Source organism: Heterodontus francisci, chromosome 10, assembly GCF_036365525.1.
Source record: "Heterodontus francisci isolate sHetFra1 chromosome 10, sHetFra1.hap1, whole genome shotgun sequence".
NCBI lineage: Eukaryota > Metazoa > Chordata > Chondrichthyes > Heterodontiformes > Heterodontidae > Heterodontus > Heterodontus francisci.
Window position 1 is genome coordinate 88,560,366 of NC_090380.1, and position 17,294 is coordinate 88,577,659.

Sequence of the window (17,294 nt, forward strand, 5' to 3'; positions counted from 1 at the left end):
ACAAAGGACCAAATGGTAAGGCTCAGGGCACAGATCAAATTAATCAGAGCCAAATAAGAAGGAAAACTAACATATATAAATCCTGTCGGGAGAAAGGGGATGGAGTTCACTGGAACGAATACAGAACATAGAGAAACATGGTAAGCGGATGAACAGGAGGTCAAAGACGGACCTGTAAGACGCGTCTCCTTCCCCAGGTGTGTGTGTGTGTGTGTGTATATACACACACACACACACACACACACACACACACACGTGCGCGCACCTGGGGAAGGAGACGCGTCTTACAGGTCCGTCTTTGACCCCCTGTTCATCCGCTATATATACACACACACACAATAGCCTTTATTTACACAGCAGTTAATAAGTACACAAGTTCATAAGCAGACTGAGTTGTTTATGGAAATTGCCATCTAGCTATGAAGAGCAAATGTTAGGAAAAAGCTCAAACTGTAACTGGCACCTAGTGAGACATAAATCTCTGATGTTGGCACCAAAGGGAATTGTTTGTTCCCATACCAGTCAGATTAAATTCCATAGTCTATCAGGTAATGAAAGAGTAGCCCCCCCCCACCCTCCCCACCCCCATCAGCCCTCAGGTGGCAGGCTTCTGTGATGCTGCCATACTAATAAAACGACTGATGAGGTTAGCCCTCTAGGCTACCTGGTTCTGGTTCAGAATCAATCCAAATGGGACTCTTGCAAGTACTGCAATACTGAAGCTATCTCTAAGAAGCTTTAATAAAAGCAAAATACTGCGGATGCTGGAAATCTGAAATGAAAACAAGAAATGCTGGAACCACTCAGCAGGTCTGGCAGCATCTGTGGAAAGAGAAGCAGAGTTAATGTTTTGGGTCAGTGACCCTTCTATTTTATTTAAGAAGCTTTAGTTTTCTGTTGTGAGCCTTAGCCTTATTTTTCCATCAACAGTTCTTAACTCCCCATAAATCCCAAATTTTTGTCCCAAGTCTTCTAAACTCTTATATCTGGGAGGCTTCACTAGCCCATTGCTTAAACAACTAGACAGGATACAAGACAAAGTCTGATAGCTGATCCCTTCCCTGCCTTTCAGCTCTTACCCCTTCACTCCCCAGAAGAAAATCTGAACCTTTCTGATTTTCATAATGCCAAGTGCTCATTTGACCTTTACTTTTTCATTTTCATTTCCTTCTAAGCTGCAAAATGCAGTCTCATCACCCTCAGTGTTTCTTTCCTCTTGTAATCTTTGGGGCTAATGCATCTTACTTCACATTTTGCTTTGCTTTTTCCAAATTTGTTCTTAGTCCTGTACAATGGGCTTTGGCTCTTCATGTTGGTTTCTAAATAATAAAGCTACTTTCTCCAGAAGTAGGCTTCCCAACCCTTGGCCTGGAGTCTGATTAGTCTCACGAGCACTGCAGCTGGAAAAATGGTCCTTGTATGCGTAATTTGCATATGTGCACTATCCTGGCTGTCGTGGCTGGCTGAAAGCTGATGGTCTCTTAGCTACACAGAACATACTGCTTCAATACCAATTGTAACAATGATGGCATTGGGGCCAACAAAAGTCTCCTGGAAACTGAGCCTTGAAAGAGCAACTGGGAGAGGGGGAGCGAGAGCAACCCAAACTGGGAGGCAGAGAAAGAAGCAAACTGGGGATGGAGGAAGAGGGGGAGAAACAGATACGGAGGGGGGGGGGGTGGGGGGGAAGAGAGCAAGACAAGCTTAGAGGAGGGAAGGTTCATTTTGGCCTTTGCTGTGCACTGTTGTATAAGCATACAGTCACCGAATAGTTACAGCACAGGAGGAGGCCATTTGGCCCGTTGTGTCCATGCCAGCGGTCTGGAAGAACCACCCAGCTAATCCTACTCCTCTGCCTTTGCCCCATCGCTGTGCAATTTTTTTCTCTTCAGATAATTATCCAATTCCCGTTTGACAGCCACGATTGAATCTGCCACCACCAAAATCTCAGGCAGTGCATTCCCATCCTAACCACTTGCTGTGTAAATAAGCTTTTCGTCGTGTCTCCTTTGGTTCTTTTGCCATTCACCTTAAATCTGTGTCCACTGGTTCTCAACTCTACTGCCAATGGGAACAGTTTCTCACCAACTACTTTGTCCAGATGTTTCATGATTTTAAACACCTCTATCAAATCTACTCTCAAACTTCTCTTCTCCAAGGAGAGTAGCCCAGCTTCTCCAATTTATCCTCATAACTGAAGTCCCTCATCCCTGGTATTGTGTTTTATTATGGGAGTTGAGCAGCTTGGGTGTTGCTGCCTCAGAAGTGAGCCTTCCCTGGGCTTCATCTAGGTTTCAGTGGTGGAGTGTGAGAGTCATTGAATTGAAATAGTTTTGGATTTATTTGTGATTGATATAACTTGCTGTGCATTGTAAAATGTCTCAAAATTGTATGAAAACTTTATAGGAAGTTACCTATATCAATCCCTTTTATGGGTTTTTCGTGGTTCTCCTTGCAGTCTATAATGTAGAAATATCGTAAGTAGTTTTGATTTAAACATTATTTATCCATAAATATTTCTATTGTCTTTGATTTAATTCATCTCACAAACAAAATTCACACATTGTATTTAGGACTGAGAGATACTTGGACACTAAACTACAGTAAATGCAATAACTTTTGCAAACTGTGGAGAAAATGTCGTGATTAATCTCGAGTGGTGTCTTGAACAAATGTCACGTGATCAGATTCTTGGGTAGATGTATCCATTAGCAGACGTGAAAAAGCTTGCCATCAGATGATCTATTGTCAGAGTTGCTATATGCTTTTAATTAGTTTCCAGTGATTTTTTTTTAAATTAAATCCGTTTTTATTTAATGTCTCCTTTTTAAAAAATAAATTACATTTTTGTAGCAGCCACTCAGCAATTGCTTAAGAATCCCAAACTGAGCCATTCCAGTTCTTGCTCCACTGCGATATCAAATTTCAGCAAATGGGCCTCAAACAGGGATTAAACTGCTTTCACATGTAAACGAGGGGCCAAACATTAGATTTGGGTAGCCACCCAAAAAATAATCTGTCCCATTATAAGGTGTCAGGCAAGCCTTCCACCTGCCAAGAGTGAGGAAAATTAATTTCGCCACATGAACATTGATTTTAAGCTGCTGATGGTGAAGAAATAACTTGCTTTAAAAAACAATTGGAGACTTTGGCTGGAGAGAGACATTAGCGTATCAACAGACAAGTACTTCAAAGGACAAAGGAGCTATTCCCTGTTCCAATTTAATCCACAATGGACTTTTGATTACCAGACGTTGAAGCATTCCAGGTTAACTTTTAAGATGGCCGAATACACGAACACACGTGGTCAGGCCAGTTTGGTCACATGACTGACTGACTGACTGTTGGGAGTTTTTTGAATTTGAGCTTCCAACAAGGAATTTGAAATCAGAAGGCTGTTAGCTGCTGGACTGAGAACACCTCTCTCCTGTCTGCTCTCATCTTGCTCTCACCAGCTTTGGAAACCATTGAAGACACATGAACCCCAAGAGAAAAAAGTCTCCTACAGTAAACAAGGTTTAAGAAGAATACTGGGCCCCAACGAAAAGCAAGACTACATACAAAAGGACTACAGTGAACTTGAAGCACAGTAAACAAGAAACTCTTCTGATATTGTCCCAAACCCCTCCATTTTATTTTTCTTCTCTTTTCTGTCCCTATCTGCATGTGTATCACTGTGTATGCTAGCGTGGGCGCATTGTATATCCGTAGGTGTTAACCGTATTAGAGTTTAAGGTTTAATAAATTTCACTTTTCTTCTTTAAACCTAAAGAAAACCTGGTGTGCTCATTTCTTTGCCTTATAATTGGAAAGCTCTGAACAAGGATTCACAAAGGGGGAGCTCAAAACTGTGTGTTTAAAATTAAACCCTGTTACAATAAGACCAGGTGAAGACAGTAAGAGACCCCTAGACACCTTTCTCACCAGGTCCTAACAAAGTTTTGACTTCTTTTAGGTGTCCTTTAGGCATGGGACTTTGGTCCCCAAATTGTCTAATTTCTAGGTCATTAATGCATCTGATCTCTGTAGAGATGCTGATGATCTACTGAGTGTTTCCAGCATTCTCCGATTGTTTTTATTTTTAACCTTCCTTTTCTGAATATCTTAAATTTGTTTCCAGTCATAGCCATCTTGCCTATCCACGTATTTACTGGTATAGTTAAAAATTGCTTTACTTAATAGCGAAGTGTAAGTAAAAGCAAAACAGAATGTAGGATTATTTCTGACTTGGAGTCCAGAATTCATAGGCAATTTCCATCATCAAACAGCAGTTGAATTTTGTTTGGCTGATTTGGTTTACTTAACACCAATTAAAGGAACACAGATTCATTTTAGCACTACAGTAATAGTTTGTACATTAATTGGGCTAGTGTTCCTGTCCTTACAAGCAAAGTCCTGTGAGATCTACCAATATAGAGGTATCTGAATGTTGGTTGCCTTCTTTGAGAAAATAGCAAAAATATCAATTTAAAGCAAGCTGCTTTTATGGATAATGTAGGAAGGAAGTGCCATATAGCCAAGTCATTGATGTCACCTTGTTTCCTGGTGATTTTCATAGGAGCAACTGGAGCTTGCTTCTGCAGTTTGCTGAAGTAAAGAAGACTCAAGATGATCTTACGATGTAAGTCATTTAACTAGTCTGAGGAGAAAACTTCATTTTATTTTTAAATAGCTAAGCATTAAGGAATATAAATATCCTCTGAGGAGTAGCTATTTTAGTTATTTTTAAAATCGGAGGAGACTGCTACTTGGTGCAGTGGAAATGTTCAGAAAGGAAATGGGCAGCTTCTTGATGGAGGGGGAATGGACTTTGTATCGTTAGCAGAGAGATAAAAAATAAACTGCCCAAGTCCTAGATAGTGACTTGAAATGATGGTGAGTTAAAAGGAGATTTCCTTTCTATTACTTTGTGTTCTTCATTGCTTAAAATAGTCAACCCATGTAACAGAGTGGCGATATGCAAGTTAGAGGATGTTGAAAGCTCTCATCCGCGATAAGTATATAACTTTAAGAAATTATATTAAATGTGCTGTAGATGTTAAATCATTGACCTTAATTGCTTTATTTATAAACAATCCCTAGCATGCAAGAATAAAAGGCAGGGAAATGGTTCAGTTGAGAAAGGAACTGAGGGATAGATCTTGGTATTACAAACGATGGCTCCAGATTATCATGTGGAGGTGTTCTTTCAGACCTTTGGATGTGCAGAGGGTGAAAAGTGGCCAAAAGAACATTGGGCAGGGATTTGGTAGGAGATGCTCAAAATTGCCATTTAGCTATGAAGAGTAAATGTTGGGGAAAAGTTCAAACTGTAACAGGAACCTAGTGAGGCATAAGTCTCTGTTGGCACCTAAGGGAATTGTTTAGTAGGAGGTTCTCGAAAAGCATATTTTGACGCTGGATGCAGGTGATTACCAGACACTGAAGGAGGAAATTTTGGCCTGTATTGGAGTAACCCCCCCATGTTGAAACCTCAATAGTTTCAAACCTGGGTCGGTGAGGTGGGGAAATGTCCAAGATCACAGATCTACGACCTGATGCACCTGGCCCAGCGGGGATTACAGCCCAAGTCAAATAACCTAGCGAAGGTCGTAGAGTTGGTTGTCATGGACCGTTTCATCTAGTTCTACTCCCGAATGTCAGGAGGTGGGCCAGCCAAAGAGAGCTGGTGAACACTAGGAGTTTGTGGCCATGGTAGTGACATCTGGCAGTGAAGGAACCGGCTCGCGATTGAGGAGACGACCCCTTCAGAAGCTAGTGGTACCCTCCAGTGTGATGGTCCTGGTAAAACTAGATGGGGGAAAGGGGAGTGCAGCAAGAACATGCAAAGAGTCATTATTACATCTTTGATAAAGTTAAAAATGTTAATAGTCTGTTGAATTGTTATTGTTGTGATGGGCTAGGGCCTATTACAAAAACATGCATTTATGTATTGCCTTTAATGTATAAAAATGTTCAAGGTGCTTAAAAAGACCATTATCAATAAAATAAGAGATTCTGAGACATCAGTAGACTCCATTTATATCTGCACTCAAAAGATTGACTTGTGTTGTTGAAGATCCAGGCTGTATGAACCTTGATATATTGTGCTCAGACAGATGTGTTGGTGGACTGTTTCAATTTAACTAGGATGCTTAAAAAAAAAAGACTAGACAAGGATGGCAAGAACAGGGATGGCTTGTTACCATAGTTGATGTTGTCAATTCGAGAAGTCCCCAGACCTCAGGATTTTCACCTTTCAGGCATCTCTATGGGAGACAACTCTGTGGCCTGTGAGATGAATGGGAGGAGCAGAATAACCCTGCGTGGAATGTGGCGGAGCACATCCTGAAAATGAAGGAGATGCTGAAGACCGTAACAGCTGTAGTGAGGGTACACCTGGAAATGGCCCAAGTAAGGCAAGGTGTCTACTACATTAAGCCGGCCAGGGTGAGGTGGTTTTGTCAGGGCAACTAAGTGTTGCTTCTGGTTCCCATGCTGAGAGCAAACTAGTATCTCAATGGCAGAACCTATGAGGTTGTAGAAGAAGCAGAGCCCATACATAAAGTATAGTCAGTCAGCCAGCCTAGGAAAAGATGGAAGGTGCAGATTTATTGTATTAATCTGCTAAAATCATGGAAGGATCAGGAGACCATTATGTCAGAGTTGGGGCCTCTTTTGGAAGCTAAAACCCAAGCAACCTTGGACGTTCACCAGACTGAAGACCTATCGGCACAGCAATTACTGGACAATTACTGTAGTTGAAAGAAATGGAAAACTTTTTGCCCCTCGACCTGAGAAAATTAATGTTGTTAAACATGATATAATGCCTGTGGGGAAAGCGAGTTTGGTGAAATTGTATCCCATTCCTAAGGCAAAGAGACAGGAGGTCTACTAGGAGGTCAGGACAATGTGAGAGCTAAGGGTAACAGAAGAGTCTCTCAATAAATGGTCAAACTCTGTAGATAGGCACCAAAACCTGATGAATCATGAAGATTCTTTGTAATTACATTAGAAATTAAATGGTATATCTAAGTTTGATGCTTACACTATGGCTAGGGTGGACAAGCTAAGTGAATGTCTGGAACATAGCGACTTCTTGTCCACCCTAAGCCTTACAAAAGACAGATACTATTAATGAATTCTGTCAAAGAAAAGAAACTGCTTTTGTAGCACCTTAGAGGTCTATACCAGTACCAAGTGATGCCATTTGTGCTGCATGGAGCTGCTGCCATCTTTTAACAGCTAAGGAAGCAAATTTTGAGGCCTCATGCCCAGAATGCCACTGCATACCTAGATGATACTGTCATCTCCAGCAGCGACGGCAGTGGGGGTCCCGTCAACAAAAATTAGAAACTGTGCTAGATAGCTTAAGAAAGGTAGGTTTGTCGGCCAACCCAGGGAAATGCTGTTTGGGTTTGTCAGAGATGCATTACTTGGGATATGCAGTCAGGGCAGACTCGTTAAGCCCCAACTCAACAAAGTAGAGGCTATTAGAAAATGTGTACCTTCCAGCAGGGATTGCTACATGCGGTCAAGAATGGGAATCCAGCTGATACAATCCTCTAGTCTTGAGGAAAATATCTTCTCCCAGATAAGCTAGGTGCACAAACAAGGAAACAGCCCAAGACATTCCTGATGTGTATGGCGCAATGCCACATTGAGCAATTCATTAAATCATTGAGCCATGGGGAAGCTCACCAAATTCTATAAACATTTTTCCAGACGGAGAAAAATCTGCAGCCATCTTTGTCCCTTATGATGCTTAGAAGAGCTTTAATCACAATTATTTTACCCTTTGTCTTCCTATATTAAAATGCAGATGATGGAAAGAAACCAATGCTAGCTCATCAGCCAGAGCATCTAATCTAAACCTATTTCCCTATGTATCTTTTATGTTTCTTTTCAAAACCTACCCCAGTTCCCTTTTAAATCTGCCTGGTTTGAATTATCAGGTTCAGAAAGTTTTCCCTAAGTGTCCCCTTTCATTCTTCCAGTGATCATCCTAAATCTATACCCCTTGGTACAATTTGCCAGGTAATGGATATGATCTTTCACTATTTATCCTCTCAAAGCCTGCCTTAACTTTTGAAAACCTTCTCAAACCCTGCCTTAATTGTTGAAAACTTTATAACCACCTCTGTTCTGGTGGTTAAAAACCCAATTTTTTAACATTGTTCCTTAAATGATACAAATGAAAATTTTAAATAAGTGAATTTTCACTGAACCCTTCCCAGAATGGAGATTCTGAGAACTGTGTTGAGATTTCAACTGTGCCCTAACCAATGTTTAATTTAGTGCTATTGGTATACTTTGATATCATTCCTTTGGCCCTTCAGCCCACCAAGTCTGTGCCAACCATCAACCACCCATTTATACTAATCCTACATTAATCCCATATTCCTACCTTCCCTCAATTCCCTTACCACCTACCTATACTAGGGGCAATTTATAATGGCCAATTTACCGATCAACCTGCAAGTCTTTGGCTGTGGGAGGAAACCGGAGCACCCGGAGAAAACTCATGCGGTCACAGGGAGAACTTGCAAACTCCGCACAGGCAGTACCCAGAATCGAACCCAGGTTGCTGGAGCTGTGAGGCTGCAGTGCTAACCACTGCGCCACTGGAAGTCAAAACATAGATCCTTTGGGACACTGTCATCCTGCCAACTGAAAGACATCCATTTACTCTTGCTCATGGCTTTCTATCCATGGGGCTACATTCCTTTTAATACAACATGCTTAAATTTTTGTATTTACCTTTACACTCCGATCCATTGGGATTGGTATTAAAGTTGGAAACTTGAATCCATAGATTGTATTTAGTTGCCTGTAGTGTTGTCTCCAGGTCATTGATTTGTCTGTTTATTTTTAAATTTTGATATCAATACAGGATGATCGTTCTCCTGTTGAATCCTTTATTTGTCCTGTGCATGGTGCACACTATTGTTCTTGCAGCAAGCAGCACTGAGAGAAAGAGGGACTCTGTCTCAATCTTGAGCTTGTTTAAATTTATTTGTTTTCACTTTACTTCAAAGAGGGTATAAATAGAACACAAATAAGATTTTAATGTTCGATTCTTCTTACCAAGTTTTTTTCTCCCTCTTTTGTCTTCCAGTAGTTCCAAACGCAAGAATCCCTTCTTGTGTCTCTCAGACATCGGCTATAAAAGATGGCCTGCTAATACAATGACAGTTCCAGAAGTCCTGCCATTTGGCACATTGAGCTCAGGTATACAAATCTTCTGAGATACAGCGGTCTATAAATTGCTTTATCAAAGATCTATCAGTAATTCAAAGGACAAAAGCGAAATTTTCTATTTGAAGCAATCTTTCTGACTGGGGCAGATCCTCTGGAACTAGGAAAGGCTACATGGACAAATTTGGGAATATAAGTACTATTAAGATCCTGAAAGAAGCTGGCTATGGTGAAAACTTCAGGGATAATTAAAGTACATAATAAATTTTAAGAATAGGAAATAAAAGCAGAAAGTGCTGGGAATACTCAGCAGGTCTGGCAGAATCTATGGAGAGAAAAGCAGAGTTAATGTTTCAGGTTAGGAATAGGAGGTCTGTTTGACCCAACAAGCCTCATCTATACAATTCTCACTACAGTATACTATAGAAATGGATAAGATTTGTAGTAAAGGTGATGTATCAGTATTGGGATAAGATTACAATGGGTTTAGAACCACTGGTCTAGTGAAATAGTATATCAGAATAAGCATTCCGTTAGTTACACATTTCCACAAAGTTAATTATTTACATAAGTTAGAGCAGTGAGCTTGTTGTAATATGAAAAGTTTGTAAGAACCTTGCAACAGTCAGTTAACCGTTACATGCTAAACATGAGAATATTACATAGATGACTGCATTGGGCTTTTCCTTTGGTATTCATGTATAAATTGTTCAGCAACCAGCAGTGTCACTCCCAGTCTTCAGTACTAACAAAATAATACAGATGCTGGAAATCTGAAATAAAAACAAGGAATGTTGGAAATGCTCAGCATGTCAGGCAGCATCTGTGAAAAAGCAAATATAGTATTAATGTTTCAAGTTAGTGACCTTTCATCAGATTATTTTGGTGTATTTATAGATGTGTTTTCTCCTCACCTTCATGTTTCTGCAACTGCATTTTATTTCCTTTTTTTTTAAACACATGCTGGATTATACGGTGTCCTCTCTGGGGCATGTGAGGCACCACTTTGAGTGGATAAATACTTCATACAAATTTTAAAATGCGATATTATTTCATTTGTTTTCCAGAAAGATATTTCCAAGCAGTACTAAGTAATTTGAAGAGCTGTGAACTTCCAAATAGACTGAAGAAGTAGGTGAATTCACATTTTTGAGTATATTTATGATAAAGCACTTTTTAATTTAATTTTAGATCATGTATAATATTGCAGGCTCAACCCATGTAATATGGACACATTTGCATTTCCTAATCTCTGCTGCAGGAAAGCAGGATGAGGCTCACGTAGACCCCCCACAGTCGGAAAGCAAGACTGAGTGGCTAATTTTCGTTAGCTTCCCAAATTGGGGTGCTGCTAACAGTATGGTAGAGATTTCAAAATCCAGCAGAAATCAGCACTTGCTGATTTAAGGCTCTGCCCGATCCCCTGGTTGTGCCAGGGTGGGTGTTTGAAGCTCCTATCTGAAGTAAGTGTGAGCTTCAGTATGGTCTGAAAAAGGGCACGGGAAAGGCTATACCGTCATTTTCCACAGATGTGCCGAATGTCAAGTCTCGAGCATGCTAAATGCCACCTGACTGGAATACAGCCTCAGACAGACATGTGGGAGGGAAGGCATTTAAAAGGCAAACACACTTTAAAGGTAAGTGCATTAGGCCTTTTAAAGAACCTGTTGTAGTTTTCTTTCTCCTCATCCCATCCAACACCCCAAGCTGGCTATCATCATTTGCTGCTAATTATTTTGTCCTCAACAATTGGCAACAGATGTTTTGCAATCAGGAATCCTTTGAGCCATGTGTTCAGTGGTAAATGGCACCAATAGACGGATGCCAGACAGGTCAAGTTGCCCTAGAGGTGCTCTGTGCTCTCCTACTGCAACTGAAACCCATCATCTGTAGAGAAAGGTAGCAAACCTCATTTTGGCAGTTATTAATGATGGCTGTTTCTAAGACCCCTGCTGGCATCACAGTGAGATGTGCACACCTGTCTAACCCTTATGCTAGAAATTTCTTCAGAAGCATCCCAATAACAACAGTATTGCATGAAGAAGGCATGCTAACGTGATTAGGAGCCAACATTCTGTGTTTTGGTTGCACCTGTCAAGATGCCATCAACCATTTCTGTGGGTCCTGGCAGACCCACCTAGGGAAATATTGTGGTAACCTATCTTCAGGGTTGGGTTAGCAGCGAGGATGATGTGAGGATATGCTGCCTTCTTCAAGGACAAGGGCAAATTATTGGAGAGGATTCTGAGACGGGATTTATGATTACTTGGAAAAGCATGGTTTGATTAGAGACAGTTGGCATGGCTTTGTGAGGGGCAGGTCATGCCTCACAAGCCTTATTGAATTCTTTGAAGGTGTGACAAAACACATTGATGAAGGAAGAGCAGTGGATGTGGTGTATATGGATTTTAGCAAGGCGTTTGATATGGTTCCCAATGGTAGGCTCATTCAGAAAGTAAGGAGGCATGGGATACAGGGAAAGTTGGCTGTCTGGCTACAAAATTGGCTGGCCCATAGAAGTCAGAGGGTGGTAGTAGATGGAAAGTATTCAGCATGGAGCTCGGTGACCAGTGGTGTTCCACAAGGATCTGTTCTGGGACCTCTGCTCTTTGTGATTTTTATAAATGACTTGGATGAGGTAGTGGAAGGCTGCGTTAGCAAGTTTGCCGATTACACGAAGGTTGCTGGAGTTGTGGATAGTGTGGAAGGCTGTTGTAGGTTACAACGGGACATTGACAGGATGCAGAGCTGGGCTGAGAAGTGGCAGATGGAGTTCAACCTGGAAAAGTGTGAAGTGATTCATTTTGGAAGGTCGAATTTGAATGCGGAATACAGGCTTAAAGACAGGATTCTTGGTAGTGTGGAGGAACAGTGGGTTCTTGGGGTCCATGTCCATAGATCGCTCAAAGTTGCCACCCAAGTTGATAGGGTTGTTAAGATGGCGTATGGTGTGTTGGCTTTCATTAACAGGGGGATTGAGTTTAAGAGCCGCGAGGTTATGCTGCAGCTCTATAAAGCCCTGGCTTGACCACACTTGGAATATTGTGTTCAGTTCTGGTCGCCTCATTATAGGAAGGATGTGGAAGCTTTAGAGAGGGTGCAGAGGAGATTTACCAGGATGCTGCCTGGACTGGAGGGCATGTCCTACGAAGAAAGATTGAGGGAGCTAGGGCTTTTCTCATTGGAGCGAAGAAGGATGAGAGGTGACTTGATAGAGGGGTGCAAGATGATGAGAGGCATAGATAGAGTGGATAGCCAGAGACTTTTTCCCAGGGTGGAAAGGGCTATCACCAGGGGGCATAATTTTAAGGTGATTGGGGGAAGGTTTCGGGGAGATGTCAGAGGTAGGTTCTTTACACAGAGCGTGGTGGGTGTGTGGAATGCGCTGCCAGCGGTGGTAGTAGAAGCAGATACATTAGGGGCATTTAAGCGACTCTTGGATAGGTACATGGATGATAGTAGAATGAAGGGTAGGTAGTTAGTTTGACCTTAGAGTAGGTTAAAGGTTCGGCACAACATCGTGGGCCGAAGGGCCTGTACTGTGCTGTACTGTTCTATGTTCTATCACCCTCAGCTACCACACAACATAGACTTTGCACATGATTGGTTGCGGCCTGAAAGTTAGTTGCAACTTCTTGTAGGAATTGTGGTGCTGGCTGATGGGATATTGCTGTAGAGTGACACAAGGGAAAATCCTTTTAACTGGCATCTGACACAGCACCACTGTAACTTTAGCAGGCTTCAAGTAAAGGCTAAGTGTCACTGATAGACCCATGCCTGCACCTATGGGCTTCCTTTTGAGTCTTCACAAAGTTTGCTCATGAATTAAGATGGCCTTTAATGCTTTCCAGAAATTTCTGGAGTTTTTGTTCCCATACTTCTGACACTCGCTATTAATTGTCCCCAATCCCTTTAAATTTGACTTGGATGCAATTTTCCCAACCTATTGTTGGTATCCTCCCAAACTCCACCGAGATTGCATCTGGAGTTCTGAATGATCAGACAAATGACATTAGACTGGAAAGTTGAGTGCGATCAGCACTTGGCATTTAGCAATAGAAACAAAACTAGAACTCCTGATGAAAATAATTTTCCGAGAGTCAGCTTGGCAGATGCCTGGGAGTGGATCATCGACCTATTTGAACAGGCATGGTACGTGGGATACAGCCCTAAACAAAAAATGATGAATAAAATACCTTTTTGAAGAGAGGATGTCTAACACCAAAAAACAAATCCTTTTGCGTTCAGTCTTCAAGTACAGCTAGGATATAGCCATCTTCCAAATGGTAAAAATAATTTCTGATACTATCCTAAGAAAAAGGGGTTAATACAAGGACCCTAATATGGGAAAAGGACCTCAATTCAGGGTTCCTGACGATCTTGGAAGTAGAGTACAGATACATTAATATCTGGTAGATATATCTGTTATATTTTTACTAATTACAATTTCTGCATGTGGACTACATCAAAAACAATCATGCAAACTTTGCTTCGGTCATGGAATCTTCCGAGGCTGCAGTGGGCAGGGGATTGGGAATGTACAGGGTGAATAGGCTGCAGTTGGAGAAGACTAGAGGAAGATCAGGCTGCAGTGGGGGATATCAATGGTGAGTAGGCTATAGTGAGAAGAGGCCTAAGAGTGTCCTAGGTGGATAGGCTATAGTAAGTGGGGAGTACTGAGGGTATGTAGGTTGTAATGGACAGAAGCTTGGGAATGTATGAGGTGAACAGGCTAGTGGTAGGAGGCTTGGCAATGTCCAAAATAGGCTACATTAGACACAAACTGCTGTCTAAATGCTTGATAATGTTGGGATGCAAAAAGGTGAAAAAACAAGGCATCAGAGACAGTAACCAAAAGAAAAATACTTGTATACATATTGAAGTATCTAGACTAATGAGTTTTAAAAAAAAAAATCAGGATTGGTATATTTAGTTATGATACGAGCCTTGGACAATAAATCCAAAATATAGTTTTTGATGCTTGCCTCTTTCTCTGTTTAATAGCATATCTTGTCTGAATTGCGTTGTTGTTGGCAATGGAGGAGTACTTCGAAACAAGACATTAGGGAAAAAAATTGACTCCTATGATGTTGTTATCAGGTATGTTTTTTTTGCCAAAACATGTTACACAAAACAAGTTGCCTGTATAACTAACACCCGAGTATTTTATTCTTCAGCTTCTTGAGAACATTTATAATACAGCAAATCATATTACTAGATGTTGAAATAGTTTTATAATACTTAGCAATTGCTGCAGTTCCCCTTCTCTCCAACCCTTTCTTTTTCTTCTTTCTTTCTCTCTTTTTGGGCCTCCTTATCTCGAGAGACAATGGATACGCGCCTGGAGGTGGTCAGTGGTTTGTGAAGCAGCGCCTGGAGTGGCTATAAAGGCCAATTCTAGAGTGACACACTCTTCCACAGGTGCTGCAGAGAAATTTGTTTGTCGGGGCTGTTGCACAGTTGGCTCTCCCCTTGCGCCTCTGTCTTTTTTCCTGCCAACTACTAAGTCTCTTCGACTCGCCACATTTTAGCCCTGTCTTTATGGCTGCCCGCCAGCTCTGGCGCACGCTGGCAACTGACTCCCACGACTTGTGATCAATGTCACAAGATTTCATGTTGCGTTTGCAGACGTCTTTAAAGCGGAGACATGAACGGCCAGTGGGTCTGATACCAGTGGCGAGCTCGCTGTACAATGTGTCTTTGGGGATCCTGCCATCTTCCATGCGGCTCACATGGCCAAGCCATCTCAAGCGCCTCTGACTCAGTAGCGTGTACAAGCTGGGGATGTTGGCCGCCTTGAGGTCTTCTGTGTTGGAGATACGGTCCTGCCACCTGATGCCAAGTATTCTCCGGAGGCAGCGAAGATGGAATGAATTGAGATGTCGCTCTTGGCTGACATATGTTGTCCAGGCCTCGCTGCCATAGAGCAAGGTACTGAGGGCACAGGCCTGATACACTCGGACTTTTGTGTTCCGTGTCAGTGCGCCATTTTCCCACACTCTCTTGGCCAGTCTGGACATAGCAGTGGAAGCCTTACCCATGCGCTTGTTGATTTCTGCATCTAGAGACAGGTTACTGATGATAGTTGAGCCTAGGTAGGTGAACTCTTGAACCACTTCCAGAGCGTGGTCGCCAATATTGATGGATGGAGCATTTCTGACGTCCTGCCCCATGATGCTCGTTTTCTTGAGGCTGATGGTTAGGCCAAATTCATTGCAGGCAGCCGCAAACCTGTCGATAAGACTCTGCAGGCACTCTTCAATGTGAGATGTTAAAGCAGCATCGTCAGCAAAGAGGGGTTCCCTGATGAGGACTTTCCGTACTTTGGACTTCGCTCTTACACGGGCAAGGTTGTACAACCTGCCCCCTGATCTTGTGTGGAGGAAAATTCCTTCTTCAGAGGACTTGAACGCATGTGAAAGCAGCAGGGAGAAGAAAATCCCAAAAAGTGTGGGTGCGAGAACACAGCCCTGTTTCACGCCACTCAGGATAGGAAAGGGCTCTGATGAGGAGCCACCATGTTGAATTGTGCCTTTCATATTGTCATGGAATGAGGTGATGATACTTAGTAGCTTTGGTGGGCATCCAATCTTTTCTAGTAGTCTGAAGAGACCACGTCTGCTGACGAGGTCAAAGGCTTTGGTGAGATCAATGAAAGCAATGTAGAGGGGCATCTGTTGTTCACGGCATTTCTCCTGTATCTGACGAAGGGAGAACAGCATGTCAATGGTCGATCTCTCTGCACAAAAGCCACACTGTGCCTCAGGGTAGACGCGCTCGGCCAGCTTCTGGAGCCTGTTCAGAGCGACTCGAGGAAAGACTTTCCCCACTATGCTGAGCAGGGAGATTCCACGGTAGTTGTTGCAGTCACCGCGGTCACCTTTGTTTTTATTCTGGCATGTTTTCAAACGACAGTTTGTATCATTGCACATTTGTGTAACTGAACACTCTGGGTTGAATTTAGTTGAGTCGGCAGTGGTTGCAGCACTCGGCCGAAAAGGCAAGGGGAGCTCTGCCCTTCATAGCCCTTGAAGGATAGGGATCCTGCCTCCAAGAGCTGCTGGCTAATGAAAGGGCTGGCAGCTCAGTTGTATTAGCAGCACCGCCAGGAACGATGGCCACTGCTGGTACGGTACTGCAGGAGGCCTGGGACCAGGCCTGGCACTGGAACCTGGACCCTAGGTAAGTGCGGTGGGGTTGCTGGGGACAGTCCGGCAGCTCCCGGCGAGCGGCGGCGGTGCTCGTGGAGAGTCAGCCTTTGCTGACGAAGGCCGCAGCTTGCCCATGGAGCAGCACCGCCCCTCCCCCTCCCCGCCGCCTCCCCGGTTGGTTTAATTCCAGTGGCGGCAGGAAGAGACCCTTAAGTGGTTAGCAGCTGGCCACTTAAAGGTCTCTGGAAGACCTTCCCGTCCTGGACATAATTGTGGTGCGATGGGAGGCGACAGGCCCCTGCCTCCTAAACTGTCTCCCGGAAACCCATTAAGTTCCCCCTATGATGTATTCATAACCATCCATAAACAAGTACAGTGTTGCATTTCTATCCCAAACAGTCCTGGCCACCTCCCCCCTTGTAAAGCATTCAATCTTGAATGAAGAATGCTTCATGAATGTGAGTTGCTGTTAGTTTGCAAATGCCCTTTTAAACTGTTCTAATCTGCTTGTGGAATGGGGAGGCAGTTGGAGCATGAAAGAAATAATGCGGTCAGAGGAACTGAGGAGCTTTGTTTTTGTCAGTGCTGAAGTGGGGGGAAAAATACTCATTCAGGACTTGATATAAGACAGGCTATTAGAATTGAGCAGTAGTTTTGGGGTCTTTTGTGTTTAACAGACTGAAATGCTATTTCACATTTCTACCATCTAGAGGATTAATTGCTCAAATTGTGCCCTTGCCAGCTTCCACTTCCACCTTTTACACGAGTTTCAGCTGATCTCAAATTCTGTGGGCTGAATGAAAGTTTTTGTTACCATTTTCTTACTTCCTCTTTGTGAAGCTGTGAACTGCACTAATGTGGAGGAAAGAAAATAAAATTATACGAGTCACCAAGACAAGTCACGTCTGTCTTGGAGTGGGTTAAAAGAACCAACAAGGGATTAGAATACCAAGATATCTTGGAGAG

At 42.7% G+C, this 17,294-nt stretch overlaps 1 protein-coding gene across 13 annotated transcripts in view; it reads left to right on the plus strand.

Annotated features, from left to right (window-relative positions):
* LOC137374613 (type 2 lactosamine alpha-2,3-sialyltransferase-like) overlaps positions 1-17,294 on the plus strand; it is a 144,903-nt gene that overhangs the window by 95,208 nt on the left and 32,401 nt on the right. For 11 of the 13 annotated variants that reach the window (XM_068040988.1, XM_068040987.1, XM_068040995.1 and 8 more), the window contains 3 exons: positions 9,098-9,210; positions 10,245-10,308; positions 14,182-14,277. In XM_068040988.1, coding sequence (XP_067897089.1) covers positions 9,098-9,210; positions 10,245-10,308; positions 14,182-14,277 — 273 coding nt within the window. The remainder of the gene's footprint in view (positions 1-9,097; positions 9,211-10,244; positions 10,309-14,181; positions 14,278-17,294) is intronic. The other 2 variants (XM_068040997.1, XM_068040985.1) reach the window with 1 other exon arrangement.